General features: G+C 35.5%; 1 protein-coding gene across 3 annotated transcripts in view; it reads left to right on the top strand.

The window, feature by feature from the left end:
* PLEKHH2 (pleckstrin homology, MyTH4 and FERM domain containing H2) overlaps positions 1 to 13282 on the top strand; it is a 55741-nt gene extending 42459 nt beyond the window's left edge. For all 3 annotated transcript variants that reach the window (XM_051615089.1, XM_051615090.1, XM_051615091.1), the window contains 10 exons: positions 843 to 940; positions 1400 to 1577; positions 3399 to 3554; positions 5050 to 5147; positions 5540 to 5681; positions 6417 to 6562; positions 8118 to 8247; positions 9091 to 9177; positions 10907 to 11044; positions 12144 to 13282. In XM_051615089.1, coding sequence (XP_051471049.1) covers positions 843 to 940; positions 1400 to 1577; positions 3399 to 3554; positions 5050 to 5147; positions 5540 to 5681; positions 6417 to 6562; positions 8118 to 8247; positions 9091 to 9177; positions 10907 to 11044; positions 12144 to 12326 — 1356 coding nt within the window. In that variant the 3' untranslated portion in view covers positions 12327 to 13282. The remainder of the gene's footprint in view (positions 1 to 842; positions 941 to 1399; positions 1578 to 3398; positions 3555 to 5049; positions 5148 to 5539; positions 5682 to 6416; positions 6563 to 8117; positions 8248 to 9090; positions 9178 to 10906; positions 11045 to 12143) is intronic.
* The last annotated feature ends 2640 nt before the right edge of the window (positions 13283 to 15922 follow it).

The raw sequence follows: 15922 nt of genomic DNA on the forward strand, positions 1-15922 counted from the left end.
ATCTGGGATATGGCCAGTATGTGTGCATCACCAAAACATCTGCAGAGCTTCTGTAACCGATACAGCACATCCATGTTCATTAGCACACATTGAAGTTAAATATAACTGATGGAATTTAAACTAACAATAATCCTTCTTTGGTACTTTCATACCACTGGCAAGGCCTTCCCTCTGATACAGATAGAGAAGTTGTTGCTTTCATAATCCACTGGCATAACTTTTAGGACTTAATATGTTCAGTGAAATGTTTGCAGCCTCACACTAATTTTTCAAGTCCTGAATTCAGGTATAGTCTCCTATACTGCAGTGTCTTCCAGAAACAGCCGATGCTATCCTCCATTGAAGTCCAGGTATTTGATGAAAGGTAGTATCTGTGCCTGTGCACTCTGTATTAAGTAAAGCCTGTGGACATATATTGAGCAATGAAAATATATTAAAAAAATGAATAATTGTTTTTTCAATAGCTGTTACTTGATAGGAGGAAAATATCTTACGGGTTGCTTCATAACATGTCTAATAGGAGAGCTGAATTAAAATTGAAGAGGCTTCTCCTCATTTCTTAGTGGTTTTATCATGTGTATTAACTGCTTTTTATACAAACTGATCTGCTTTCTTACTCCCAGCCCCGAAGGAAACTTGCTGTACACAAGTAAATAGCATTATAGCCTTCCGATTAGGTGATATACTTATTTACTTGGCTTTTTCTCTTTTTTTTTGTTTTTATTCCTATTTACAGCTGTTACTCAACTTGGCACAGTAAGCTGTACTGCTGGCCAGCAGCGACAGCAGGAAGCTTTACTTTGTAAGATGTTTAAAACAGTGAATGTCTTCCTTTTGTCCAGGGCTTGCAGCTCTTGGCTCTCTGCGTTGGACTCTTTCTGCCACAGCACCCATTCCTTTGGCTTCTTAAACTTCATTTAAAGAAGAACGCAGATTCCAGGTGTGCCTGAATATTATTACCCAGCTAGTTGAAAAGTCTTTCTGAAGTATCTTATTTTCAATCTTTCATGCAATATTTCAGATCTTTTGACCTATATTTTAAAATACATGTGAGTAGAATCGTGCTCCAATGCTATGAAAATGGAGTACGTGTAAGTTATATTTGTTTTGAAAAATACTCTGCAGTGGAACTCTGACTGTATGTTGCGAAACCATATAAACAAAATATGGCAGTTACACAAAACACTCTGAGCCATGTTCATCTTTGGCACAATTCTGTTCATCTCAGTGCACCAATCCTCTTCGTAATTCCACATGGAAAAATGTGTTGGAAATCTTGCAGAGTGAAATCTGAGCCCTCCTTCCATTTGGCACCCCCAGAGAGATTTACTCACAGTTTACTATCTTTTCTGTCAGCCCCCAAGAATTGCCTTATGTGTTGTTGTTTTTTTTGTCACAGGACTGAGTTTGGGAAATACGCAATATATTGTCAGCGATGTGTAGAGCGTACACAGCAGAATGGAGACCGAGAAGCTAGACCTTCCAGAATGGAAATTCTTTCCACTCTTCTAAGAAACCCATACCACCATTCATTGCCCTTCAGCATTCCAGTTCATTTCATGAACGGCATATATCAGGTAATGTCAGATAGACCACAAAATGTAACCTCCCAACCCCTTGCTAATGAAGTACCATATCAAAATTGGTTTAAGGTAAACATGGTTCAAGTTTCATCCTGTGCCAATGCTAGCAATGGTAGACACAAAGTAATTGAATCAGGTTTGGTCAACAAAGAGCAAAGGTTTTGGGAAAAAATCTTTAAAAGAAAGAAAAAAAATTAAAACCTCGTAAGAGTGAGAAATTCTGCAGTTCTGTTTCTTATTTAACCTGACCAAAAGATGAATTAATTAGACGGGAGAACCAGGAAAGGTATTAAATACCACTTCCTTTCATCAGACATTTTGAAAGTATCTTAGTGAAGGCCTGAAAGCACAGCTGAAACTCCCATTCTCAGTCATGAAGGATAACTGTATTTGTTACAGAACAAACACAGCTTTATTCTTAACTCTTTTGGGACTTCATCAGTCAAAGCCTGTAGGAAACCTTCCATGGGCTTCCATGCATTACTGCTTCACATCCTGGTCTGTGTTTCTAACAGTTGAGAGCTGGCTGACAATTTTTTAACAATTCACAGTATTCCTAGACAGAAAACAAGTTTTTATGTTAAATCAAAAGTCTATTGAATAAACTTCTCATTTCAGGTCACAGAAAAACTCCACTTTTTTTCTCCTCTAAGTTTCTTAATTGCTTACTGCTTGCCCAGTAAAACAGATGCTTGCCCAGTAAAACAGAAAACAACACGTATTTCAGTGGGAGGGTTCAAAATTGAAGTCTGAAGAATAAAAGGGGTAACTGTTCATTAGATATTTATTGCTCAAAAATGTATACTTAAGGGATATGAAAATTGTGATTAAACCTCAGTGGGATGAGCAAATGATCAATTACAGTGGAATTGAAAACTCTTGTACTCATCTCTAAAGCAGATCTAAAACAGATTATTTTTTTTAATTTCAACCCCTGAGAATGCCAAAATAGAAGTCCAGGATCCTTTTTCAAGATAGCTCTTTACAAAAAAAGAGGTAAGGGGCCATCTTCAACAGAACAAATACAGGAAACACCCTCAAAGTAGACAGAAGTGAACATCAGCAATTAGTATTTGTATAAAAGTCATTTCTTGCTAAAAATACTTTAATCCTGGTAACAACAGACAAAAATTCAAATTTGGGAAAATAAAACTTAAAAGGCTTCAGCCTTTGTAGGCCAGAGTTGTATTACTGGCCTATGAAGTACTGACAGAGCAACATTTGTAAAATATTTTGGATCTTCCAATGTGTATCTGCCAGTAAATACTCCTCCTTTCATCATCTGCACATGATTAGAAAAATTATTCATTTATCTCATTTGTTTTGCCACCATATTGAAATTGTTGGAAATTTGCTTTCTTAATTTTTCAAGGGTGTAAAGCTCAGATTACTAGTCTGCTTTCTGTTGCACAATTTCTGTAACAGAAAGTCAACTGTAGCAAGTGCAAAGTAACTAGTAACAAAGAAAGAAAAGAAAACAAAAAATACTACATTTGGAAGCTTTTTGATAGTGACTTTGGTTTCATAAACAAAATACAGTAAGGTATAATCTGCTGGGAAGTTCATCAGTTTTAGATTGGAGAACTCCACTAAATTGACTTCCCATGTGGAGATCTCTCATCTTTTCCAAACCCTTCATGGGATTTTTTAATTTCCAATGACAGTAAATTTTTCACAGGGAGTCGACTGGGTCTTATTTTGCCACCGTTATTCTAGATGTAATATTCTTCAATATCTTAGATTTTTTTGCATGGAGAGAAGGTTGGAGTTTTTTAGTAGGTTTGATAGTAAATTAAATTTTGGTGGCTTTTTTAGGTTGTTGGATTTGATGCCTCTACCACAGTGGACGAATTTCTGAACACCCTGAACCAGGATACAGGAATGAGGAAACCAGCTGAGTCAGGATTTGCACTGTTTTCTGATGATCCCTCTGGCAAGGATATAGAGCACTGTCTTCAAGGAAACATCAAGGTAAACAAAACTCTTTAATTTAGAGTTCTGCATATAAAAATAAAAAACTTCATTTTACAGACCACCCTTCAGACAATGTAGAGGAAAACATTTTTCAGGCCGAAAACTGTCTTTAGGTTTTTCTCCTCATAATGTAAAAGGAAAGATTTTTTAAAAATATTAACTTTTTCAATTGCTGAAATTCATTCAGTAAACTATATTTAAAAGCTTTGTCTGGGAGACTGATATTACTCATAGAAGTAGCAGCTGGGTTAAAAAGAAAAAGTAAGCTGTTACTAGTCACAGCCCTTTAAAATTAAAAAGCAATTAGAGTCCAAGATGCATTTAGACATTTCAGTTAACATTTCTTGTATAGCTCCCAAAAGATGTATATTTGAGTCATTCACACTGGCGAAGAAAAAACAGAAAGGGTTCCTCCTTGTCTAAATACAAAGTAATTAGTGCTTAATTAAGGAAATTTCCTGTTTGACTTACCACTGTTCTGAATTTTAGTTCCTTCTATTGCTAGAATTAAATCATTTGCAGTAAAGACTGGAAAAATGCAGCATAATCTATGCTCTAATAAAATATTAGATATTTTGCAAGTTTTTTAGCAACTAGTAAATAATGAATTTTTCTGTGCTTTTGTCAAGTAGCTCTTTTCCACCCTTCAGTTACAAAGTGTGGTACAACCCGGCCTTAGTGTCAAAATAAAACTGGGTCACCATGATCAGTTGTCTTCCCCCAGTAGAACAATTACTATATAGAAAGCAAATGTGTTAAAAATGTACTTATTTTCTTGGTAAATGCAGCTTCAAAAGCTGGTCACATTGCTACTTTTGTGAAGGAATGGTGACATGAAGCTCAGGAAGGCCCCCAAGACCTCCATTCCACCTACCTATCTACACAGCTTGTCATGAACCACTGCTGCTGTACTTTATAACAAACTTCATACAAATTTTATAGCAGTTACCAGAAATCTAGCACTGTTTTATGTATGATAAACAACAATAACATTAATTATTAAATGTTCCAACTAAGAAATGCATGTAAAGTTACCTTTCAGGAAGTTTCAAAATTCAAGCCATGTATGTTTCTGATATGTAGTAGGTAAAAGATTAAATAAGTAGAGAATTTCTGTTCTGCATGCAGCAGAAAGAGAAGGCAGAAATCAAAGGCATTTGATTAATTTTATAACAACTCACTCTGTGTAATTACACATTCATTGGCTGCTGCTAAATCAAGTATGTGGCCTTTCCATATAAGCATGTTATGGCTTATTTCCAAAGGTAGTGTATGTCTTGCAGGACAAACAAACAACAAAAATGTTAATTATTAAATGCTCCTCCTAAGAAATTCAAGGAAAGTTCTCTTTCAGTAAGTTTAGAAATTCAAGCTATATATGTTTCTGATATGTAGGAGGTAAAAGATATTACTTTAGCAGACAATTTCTATTCAAAGGAGTTTTAAAAGTGGAATACATAACAAAGTCAATTTTGTATTGCTTTCCTTTTAGATCTGTGACATTATTTCAAAATGGGAGCAGGCCTCCAAAGAACAACACCCTGGGAAATGTGAGGGCACAAGGACTGTCCGCCTTACCTATAAAAATAGGTTTGTATAACAAATATAACATCTCTGCCTTTTCTGAAGGTTTCTTTCTAATTTATGCAGAGTTTCTTAATCTGAAAGACTTTCAATAAAAGTAGTAAATAGGGGTAACTGAAGAATTAAAAAAACCCACAAAAAAAACAAGAACAGCAAAAAACTATAGTTAATGTTTTCTAGTTCTTAAGAGGTGAGCAGGGCTGTCAAAAAAAAAAGCAACACTGAACTCAGAAGTCTGAAATTAAATATTTGCTCACTGGTTCAAGTACAAGTGTTGCTCTACTAATGTGTTTTGACCCTGGTGTAAATATGTCACATTCACAGTAGATACTGCTAATCCTCAGGGCTAATGCATTTCCCTGTCTTCTTTATTTAATAACTTTCTGTCTTTTCTGTAGGCTTTATTTTTCAGTTCAAGTCCACGGGGAGACAGACAGAGAGAAGTTGCTGCTAGTGTATCAGACAAATGATCAAATAGTCAATGGACTTTTCCCAGTAAACAAAGAACTAGCAATGGAATTGACAGCTCTTTTAGCTCAGGTAATCCTTGTGCATTAATGACTCACACAGCAGTTTTACAGATTAAAAACATGAATAAAGAAACTGGTCCAGGACTGCTTGACAGTCAGGTGACCTCCACCTTTTACACATGGTAGGGAGGGAAACAGACTGGGCTGGAATCTTTGTGAAAGGCTAACTCTACTTCAGTGGAAATGCTGTACAGCATATGCTGCTGGCACTGGGATGGAGAAAATGTGCTTTTTACTGCCTAGACTGTCAGGCTCTCTTTGATTAAATATCATGTAATCATGTACTGTTTCTTCATTCACTATTCCTAACGTGATTTCTGCAAGTTAATATACCAAAGTAACTGCTGTTTAATGAAAGCCTAAGACACCTTTACTAGACATGGTCTTGTTAAGATGTGTTTTATTTTTTAAAAAGTAAAGGCTCAAGGGGAAGTTACTGAGAAAGTTGTTTGATGGTGTTAATAAATCTAAACTGGCTTGTATCAGCTGCAGATCAAACAATCTCAGAGCAAAGTTAGTATTATATTTGTACAATTTATGACTGATATTTATCTTTTTTCCATGGTAAATATAAAATAAGAAAATTACTTGAATTACTTTTACGTCCCTGAAGAATATACATTAATTGACAAACTTTTTTCATTTAGTACTTGGTAAGACAGAGGAAAAGATATCTCATCATACCCAGCTAGAAAATTACTCTGGAGTAACAAAAAATTTTCTTCTTCATGGTCTTTTCCCTTAGGTAGAGATTGGAGATTTTGAACGGCCTTTCTCAACTCCAGCAGGGCAAGTCACTTCTCAGTCCAAATCCAACCAAACTTTAAAACAAGTTTTGGAAAGATTCTACCCTAAGAGATACAGGCATGGTTGTTCAGAGGAACAATTAAGGTGAAATGTATTTTGTGATTCATATCCTCTAAAAAGCTAGGAGTGAAATGAGGAGGTTTTAAACTGGCATTAGGTACAACTTACTGTTACGCCATATTTGCCTAAAGCTGTTGAAAAGTCATTTTCTTACTAAATTGAAGGACCCATTTCCTTCGTATATTTCTAACCTAAACAGAGAACCATCATTAAACACACATTACAGCAAAAGCTGTACAAGTTTCTACACAGTGTTACAAAACATGGCTATTTTGAAATTCTTATTTTTCTTATTCAGCAAATCTAAATTAAGTCTGTGCACAGACTAAAGGACTACTGAAGGGACATGAAGATCAGATCTGTGTGTTTGCTATTCAAGTGTGCAATACTTGGCAGCCAGTCAAACTGGCAATAATGTTAATTTAGCGGACTTGCTAGCAGGGTATCACTTAATTTAAAACTAATAATCTATAAGTGATTTCAATGAACACCTAACATGAAGAAGAGCAGAAAAGGTTAATAAATTATCCAAAGTCAGTGAAATAGCAATTTTTGAGTCCAATAAAAGTAATAAAAATATTTTCTCCGTTCTTCATGACAGGGTTGAGAAAGTTTAAAGCTGTTATCATAGGAACAAAGTAACATTATTACATACTCAAAATATAGGGACATTAAAAAGTATATACGCAACAACTAGGGTGTTGTGCAATTAATTTCAAATAACAAAGTATAATAGATTCTAGAGTAGAGTAACTCATGGAGGATAAGTCAAAACAGCTGTTGAACTGTTCAAGGAGACCCTAAACTACCAATTGCCAGAGCTGGAAGTCTGTGGCAGCAAAAGAATCACTCTGTACCTGCCCTGTTTCTTGTTTTCTTCTAAGTGTGCAGTCTGACTTCATGAACTTCCAGTAGCAGTAAACAGCAAGTGAAAGATTCCTCCTTTACCATACATTCCCCCTCCTTTTTCTTGGGCTGTATCTAATAAACTTGTGGCTGCTTGGTTGAGTCATTCCTGCAAGTCAATGTGCTAGAATGGTATTCTAGGGTATTTCTTGTTGAGGATTCATTTTCCATAGGATCATTTTTTTGCACCAGATCACCATGGGGCCACAAAAGAAAACAGCCAGTGTGAACGCATCCTGCATCAGAAGCACCCTTTTTGCTGGCAGCAGCCAGATACACTAATACAGAGTAGTGTTAAGCTACATCTTCCACATCTATTACTAGCCACAGGTAAAGATGCGTGCTAAGCTGGATGGATTTTTGAAATGACAACTGGCATAGCTGTTGAGTACTGATAAAGGTAGATTGATCATCTGTAGAGACACATTAAAAGCTGTACTAGACTTTTGCCCTTTATGCTGCAACTGCTACATCAATATTTAATCATATTTCAGAAATCAGAAGACACTTCATAATTTCCACGTGCATAAAAATATTAAATGACATTTTGGATTTATTTAATAATGTATAAGTGATAATTGTTCTATTAACTTTAAGTGTTTTTTTTTCATTAATGTCGCTATGGGTAAGCATTTCAATTCCTTTCAATAACTAAATTCCATCATTTCAACAGACAGCTTTGTCAGCGATTGTCTACAAGATGGATGGCTCTCCGGGGGCACAGTGCTGTGGACTGTGTGCGCATTTATCTCACTGTAGCCAGAAAATGGTCTTTCTTTGGTGCTAAGCTGTTTGCAGCAAAAGTAAGAAACTTGTCTGAGATCAAGTGGTGTTTGTTGTTTGTGTTGTGTTTTTTTTAAATAGAAATGTAATTTGCAAATAGTAAAACCTTTTTGTTGGAAATGAGTGTGTTATGCATGTGCTGATTGACTATCTTGTGAAATTACTAACTTGTGTAAGTCATTCACTGGTGAAATTATTGGTTGTTTTACAATATTACTCTAGGTGGTCTCTTTTAATTTTCTTATAACTTAGTTTGATAGTTTATAACTTTAGGGCTTTTTGTTCGACTTTTTTTACCTGATAACTAGTAGAATATTGACAAAGCATCATTAACTGGCTGTGGAAGCTGAGCCTTGCAGAAACACTCAGTGTCGTTAAAGGTGTTTAGAACACTCACTTCTGTGCTGGCCTCTCAATTTCTCTTAAACCACCAGTATCTTAATTCTCTTTATTCAAGTAACAGCTGTATTAAACAAAACAGTCACCTCATCCCCTCTGTTTTATTATGTAATAACAGCATATGTGTGTGTGTATAAATAATTGTTTATCAGCATTATTCTTTGCATATGTAGATACGTGTAAGTGAACAAACTTTAAAAGACCTATTTTTTAAAATTTTATTTTATTAATGAGGCTATACTAAGCACCAGGGGAGGCTTCAAGACTATTAGGTTGAGGTTGTATTCATGCCACTGGCTGCCTACATGGCTTTGGGCAGCTACTTAAATTCTTTTACACCAGTTCCTTCCCCATGTAACTCTCAGTAAGATCTGTGGATGGAGCGAGCTCTATAATAGCTGAGAGTTCATAATTATTTACATATTGCCTCATTTTGAAGTAGTAAAGAATATTTCTCTTTGTAGCCTCTAGCAGCATCCTCAGTTGAGAAGTCCTTCATATGGTTTGCTGTACATGAAGATGGCATAAGCATCCTAGATTACAGTTCTATGGTAAGTGAAATTGCTTTTTAAATTTTGGTGAAAGTAGATTTTAATACTGAGTGTATGGAGAGATTCGCCATCAGACCACATAAAAGAAGGCTTTAGCCTTCCATGCTAAGTTATCTAGTCTTTCTCTTAAAGCAAAATTCATTCCTTTCAAAACACTTTAATGTTATCATCATTATAGCAGCACTAATAATAGAAATAAGTAATGAATTCTTTGCACATAAATTATTTTTGTTTATCAGATACAGTTTTTGTATCTTTTAATGAATTGTTAATATTTTAATCGAGATGTCAGGAGATTCATAGTTACAGTTCTCACAATAACATTAATTTTCTTTTCCTGGAGACTTAATTTTCCATTATCATTCATAATATATACACTCTGCAAAGAGCAGTTACTTTAAAAGATTGTTATTTTCATTGTATTATTTTTGTTTAATAGTAGGTAATATAACCCAGTGTTATTTTAATTATGTCATTTTAGGCTCTGATTTTTCTTTGATTTGCAATAAAGGTTTTCACAGAAAACAACTCATGGTAATCAGTGTAAAAAAGCAGTGCCTGAGAAGATCCTAGCTTTAATTTATATACTGTAAAGAAACAGAATGGCATGGTGCTATTAAAAAGTACTAATATTGAGTATCAGAAAATTAAAATCTCAACTTATAATTGTACTGATATGGGCCTTTTCATTGTGTTTCTATGCAGTTAAAGAAAGGATAAAACAAAGAGCATGAGGAGATCAAAGAGCAGCTCAGCTTGTTCAGAGAACAAGCAAAATGAACTTGCGTCAGACTGCAGAAAGCTCTATAAACACTATCTACTCATAGAGCTAGTTATGGCATTTCTGCAGAGCACTGCCAGTTCACAGTATCAGCATGTCTTACTTTCAATTTAATAAATGCTCAGTTTCCAGGGTCTATTCTCATTTTCCGTAGGAAGGATCAAGGGTATCAGAAATGATGCTCCAAGGGGTAGTTAGAGAAAATATTATTTCAAAATAAGGAAAAAAAGAGGTTTAGTAACCAAAGGACATCACGTAAGTTATTGTACAGCTGTTAACTCCCAGTTAATTTTAAATGTGGACATCTGCAGCACATTACTGTGAGTCATAATGTTAAATTAAATGCTAATCGTACACTCAAAGGCCACTAGGCTGGTGTTGAACATTGAACAGTCAGAGCCAAAGGATGGAAAGGAAAGGAGCCTTGAAGAGCATTTATGTCTCATCAGAGATGTGAAAAAGAGAACAGGATTTCATTTGTGTGAATGTAAACTGCATCACTGCACAAACAGAAGTCCCAGAGATAAATTCCTTTAGATGTCTCATACTCTTCCATTTAATTTGTTTAGACACTGCTTTGATTTCAAATGGAATTCCTAAGATTAACTTCTCTCAAAGTCATTCAAGACTTCTGTAAATTAAGTCACACACTTAACTCAATTGACTTGAGTTGAAACTTCCTTAAAGTATCTTTGATCTAATTAATTTGGAATAGAAACAGATCAAATTTACAGGAATTATCATCTGCAATGGAAGTTCCTCATGGTGAAGGTCTGAGTTAAGCTATCCCACAATCTACAATTAATTTCAAGAATCATAAGAGGCTAACAACTTTTGAAAAACACACATTTAATTATATTTTTAAAATAAGTATTTCTTATAATATGCTTTTCTCATTGTCCTGCTTATAGCTTTGTGTTTGGGGTTATTTTTGTTTTCTTTTTTAAGCGATTAACAATTACGTATACATACAAGAGTCTGATGACTTTCGGAGGCTATCAAGATGATTTTATGTTGGTTGTTAACAACACTCAGAGAAAGGACAAATCAACTGAAAAATACCTTTTTGCCATGTCAAAACCAAAGGTTGGTATATTACCTGAAATAGTTTCCCACCATCTGGTACTTTCCTACTTCTTCTACTGGGTAATCCTTAACAGATGTGCAAGATGAAACACCTCCTTTATTCCTAGCCTTCTGGGATTACTGACTTTTGCCAGATGGTTTTAGAGCGTGAAGCAACTGGTAATATAAGAGCTGACAGTGACAATACTGATGTGTTCCTTTATTGTTCATGTCCCTGTCTGTAACATTCCAGTTTTTTCACAGAAGGACAAAGGAGGCTATTAAGGACAGGAAGTGTATCCAGTACTTAAAGACTACTTGATCAACACCGGAAATAATTTTTAAGAAGGTACATTTTTGTTCTGCAGTGGAATTGCAGAACACAAGATCTGAAAGATCAGTCACTTCTTAAAAATACCAGGGAATTTTTACGTTCAGTAAATCAACTGTTCATTCTTTTTAAATCTATATTATGTCCTTCCTTGGTAAGATGGACTTTTTTCTCTTTTTTTAAAGCAAAGATTTTTAAGTCTTTAGCTTGTAGTCAGGACAATTTCTGAAACAGGATACTAAATTCCACATAGAAATTTGGGTCAAAACACAACACATTCAAATATACATAGTAAAACACATCTGTTGAAGTTTGCTTCAGATTGTGCCCTTACAGGCAAGTTTGTGTAGATTGCAAAGAGAAAATATGGTAAAACACTCCTAGAAGTCTTTATTCCTTTTATCTACCCTGTATCTTTAGTTCACTGAGTGCTAGATATTTTCTAGCAAAATCAAGGGAACATACCATGAAAGTTTTTTCTCAGAGCATCATCTTTCGAACTTCAAAATCTCTCTCAAAGTGAAAGAAACCATCTGTTTGAGCCATTGAAGACTGTGGAAGACAAAGCATCCAGCATACTCATGGGAATAACATTACATTATTGGCAAGGAGTAATAGAAAAAAAGCTCTATTAGGCATCTTCTCTCTTCCCATAATTAATTTGTTTGCTAAAGTACGAGTACATTTCCAGTTGATGGTGATTGTCACTTGATAAAAAGTTAGCTATTTTTTCAGCAGTCAAAACACATCACTGTGTTTTTTAAAGAGTTTTTTATGTTCCTGTTATAGATTCTTGAGATCACTCTACTGATTGCCAGCTATATTAACAACTTTCATCAGCTGAAAGGAGCTGCTCATCACCTCTCCGCTCCAGCATTAATGACACCTCAAAGTGGACAGAAACTCAAGGAAACAGGGAGTCAGCCACTTCTTGCCAACAACAGACCAACTAAATGTCCCACTTTGTTATGACAGGATTATGTATCATGATAACACTTCTTTGTTGCAGGGTTTCTGTACTAATTAAAAATTTTCTGATGTACAAGACATAGAGAATAAGCACATCCATAACCAAAAGAAGGGTGGACAGGTTTACATTTGTGTCAGTGGTTTATAACAGGAGGAGCCCTTTAATTAAAACCCTGGCCTGAACTGGAATGATGATGAGCCAATTTAAGGATTATGCTTTACTGGTGGTGGCATATGCCTATAGCTCAAAAAGAAACGTGTCTGTTGATAGTGATGGGGAAAGGTGGCCTTGGGAACCATTGTAGAGACTTTAGTTGTTTTCCAGATATTTGCTCAGGGACCAAACTGTCTTCAACTCTTAACTCTTCATCTCTGCTTTTCAAAATTACACAAGATGTACAGCCTTCATTGTGAAAAGGGATTTTTGTTTAAAAGAATAGTCAAACAGTATTTTCCACTTCCAGTACTCCTCCTTATTTGCAATACAAGCACCATGAGACAAAAAAATGAAGTGATTGTTTGATTTGTGTAATTATTTTTCCTTTTAAAAAAACCCCATAATCACATCATGTAACTATTATAAATTTAAAGAGTATACTTATGATACACTCTAGCTTTTGTTATACCACTATTTTCCTTGGCAAATCTTCAGCCTCGGTCTCGTAAATATCTAAATAATCCCTCTCTGCCCCAGTTTTTTTGAAAAATCTAAATTGCACAGGCACTGTATTTAGTATAGTTTAGTCATACGGGATCCTGTACCTAATTCCTTCTTTAATCCACAATAATAATATAATACAGATGCAGGAATGACTCACAAATCAATGAACAAGAACAGCACAGAAAGTCGTTGCTCGAACTGTTGTGAGTAAACCTGGAGACGTGTGATATCTAAAATCCATGTATAATGTGTATAATGTATATACATCAATTCAGAAAAATATTTTGTAAAAGTTTTACTTCTTGTTTTTCATTTGTATCTATACATTTTGTATTACAATACAAACATAATGTTCTTGCACACTGACAACATAATGCTGCATCTACACAATTGGACTTAGAAGCACTTTCCAGTTGCCTTTTTCAGCTGCAAGCTTCAGTGCTGCTTAGGGTCAAGTATAAAGAAATTACACCCAGTTTTTCTTCCAACCCTCACATATTCATTTCCGTGCAATGAAACCACTTCTGCAGGCTCTGAAATGGATCAGCAACATACTCTAATAGATAATTTAGGTCCAACTATAGAGAAGGTAGTCAAACATAAATAATTGACTTATATACATTTCACAATTTCCACATCCACTTATACTAAAGATCATGGATAATTAATCTCTTCCTGCTACCCCTCATCGTTTTGATTTTTTTAATTACTTAAATTAAGTAGTTTCACAATGATGAATTTTAATATTTGAAGCTTGAAAATCTCCTCTGTTTTATGACTTTTAAACATTTCAGATATATACAAACTTATATTAAGAGAAAAGGAGTTTTCAGTTCTTTGCCCACTATAAAAGGTAGGGAGTATTGTCCTGAAGAATTACAACAGGCTGGGAGGGAGATACAGGTTGCGAAAATAACATGCTTTTTAAATACTGCAAGCCAGATTGGCAAGCTGACTTGATAAATACGTTTCCTTGGAAAGCTCTCAAAGTCCTGCCACAGCTACTTAGGTCTGCAAGACTCAGGCACCATTTAATGAATGGCACTGTGGGCCAACGTCGTGTCTTGAAAACTACAAGCAAATATCAAGCATACTGTATCTAGATGCTTTCACATTAGCAATGCAGGAGGTCCTTTTGGATAACTTTGACCCTTTGGTGGTGGTTGTGGTGTTAGATCCTTCTCTTTCAACAAGGCCAGCAGCAGGAAGTGGGCAGCTGATCTGCCATCATCAGGGAAAGCAAATTGGAAGCTACAACAGATCTTGGCACCAACTGTCACATCTTTTTGTGCAGCACCCCGTGTGAAGTGATGCAGATGGCGTGGCGTAATTGGGTAGGAATTAACAGCCCTTTGCAATCAGCAGAATAGTTCACTTTCAGGTATTTGAGGGCAGGAGGGGTGTTTGCAAATTTAAACAGGCTACTGTATCAGTTATACTTGGGTCATGGTTCAAAGCTTCTCAAGTATGATTAATAGAAACTTCCATTTATAAATACAAAAATCTTCATGTCATCATTAAATTACTGTCAGCCTAGAATACACCAACTAGTATTTCTTTCCTAATTGTCCAGTTTTAAATAAATGTGGCAGATCAGGTCCTATTAGAAGACAAAAAAAGTGGATTGTGTTGCTAGTGAGCTTGTTTATGTTGTTTTAAAAATCTTTGTTACATTTCGAGACAACACAATACACAACACAAACAGCTGATGGGCAGATTGAGACTTCTAAACAGTTCATTAACATAGCAGTACAAACAGAACTTTTTATAAAGCAGTATACGAACTGTGAAGTACAGTATGACCTTCCTGCCTGCTGTTGGGTAGATAACTAGCAAGAGTGAGGTTTCTGTAGTACTATAGTAACCTCCTCAAACGGACACTTCTTTTCAAGGTAACAGAGTCAGGAAATGAAGTCTCTTACATACACAAACACACTTCAACAGCTCAGTTTCTAAACACAGCTATGCAAGTATCATAGGGGCTTGCTCCATGTTAATCAAGCTCCAGAGCTACTTAGAGGATACCACACACCGTAAGACAGTAAAGCTGAAAATTTCAGAGTTCAGACAGATAATCTGTTCTGCTTTCCCCACTCAGCCCCAAGCCTCATGAGTGATCCACATCTCAACCTTGAGTCGTCCACTAAAACAATTCACACCGTGCTACCTAATCCACAACAAAAGCTCAGGTAGGAACTAGACCTTTTCCACCTTGTGATTTTCAGCAGCAATATGATGGGAGCTATCAGAAGAGCAGTGACCTCTGGGACCAAAGAAGCTCCCATGCTCAAGGCTTGCAGAACCTAGTTTATAAAAGTATTCTCAGGATGAAATTAATATGCTAGCACATGCAAGAGACTTCACCTTCTACCACAGACTTCATCTTTTGTCCTAGCTTTGAGCTAGCGGTCAGTAACAACAATCAGTATAAATAGTCAATGAATTTGAGCTTGGAAACAACTGAAAGATCACTAGTAACTCTCTATGTAAACAACCACATTGATTTGAAAATACTACTTGGAATGCAATGTAAATTAATCTATTACTTGAATGTCACTTTGTCAGTTTTTCTGCAGCAGTATTACTAAGCAAACTGCTCACTTGTAAGACACACAAGACCTATTTACCCCTGTAGTACAGCAGGCAAATGATAAAGCTTTTAAGTTTTTTAATGTAATTCACAAAACTAGTGTTCTTCTCTTTAATTTACATTTAAGTTTGGTTCATATTTAAATTTAAAATAGAGGCATATATTTCTCTATAAAAGAAGGGTGGTAGGTATTTGGTGTTGGAGTTCCTTATCAGACTAACACAGTTTCTATAGGTTATGTCCTGAAGGAAAAAATTCATCCTTGCATAAAGGAATGCACCACTCTTAGCTTTAGGTAGAGCTTTAATAGTCCATACAACTTAGTGCAATCCATTAGTTTGAGTTAAT

The sequence above is a fragment of the Apus apus genome, chromosome 3 (genome assembly GCF_020740795.1).
Source record: "Apus apus isolate bApuApu2 chromosome 3, bApuApu2.pri.cur, whole genome shotgun sequence".
Lineage (NCBI taxonomy): Eukaryota > Metazoa > Chordata > Aves > Apodiformes > Apodidae > Apus > Apus apus.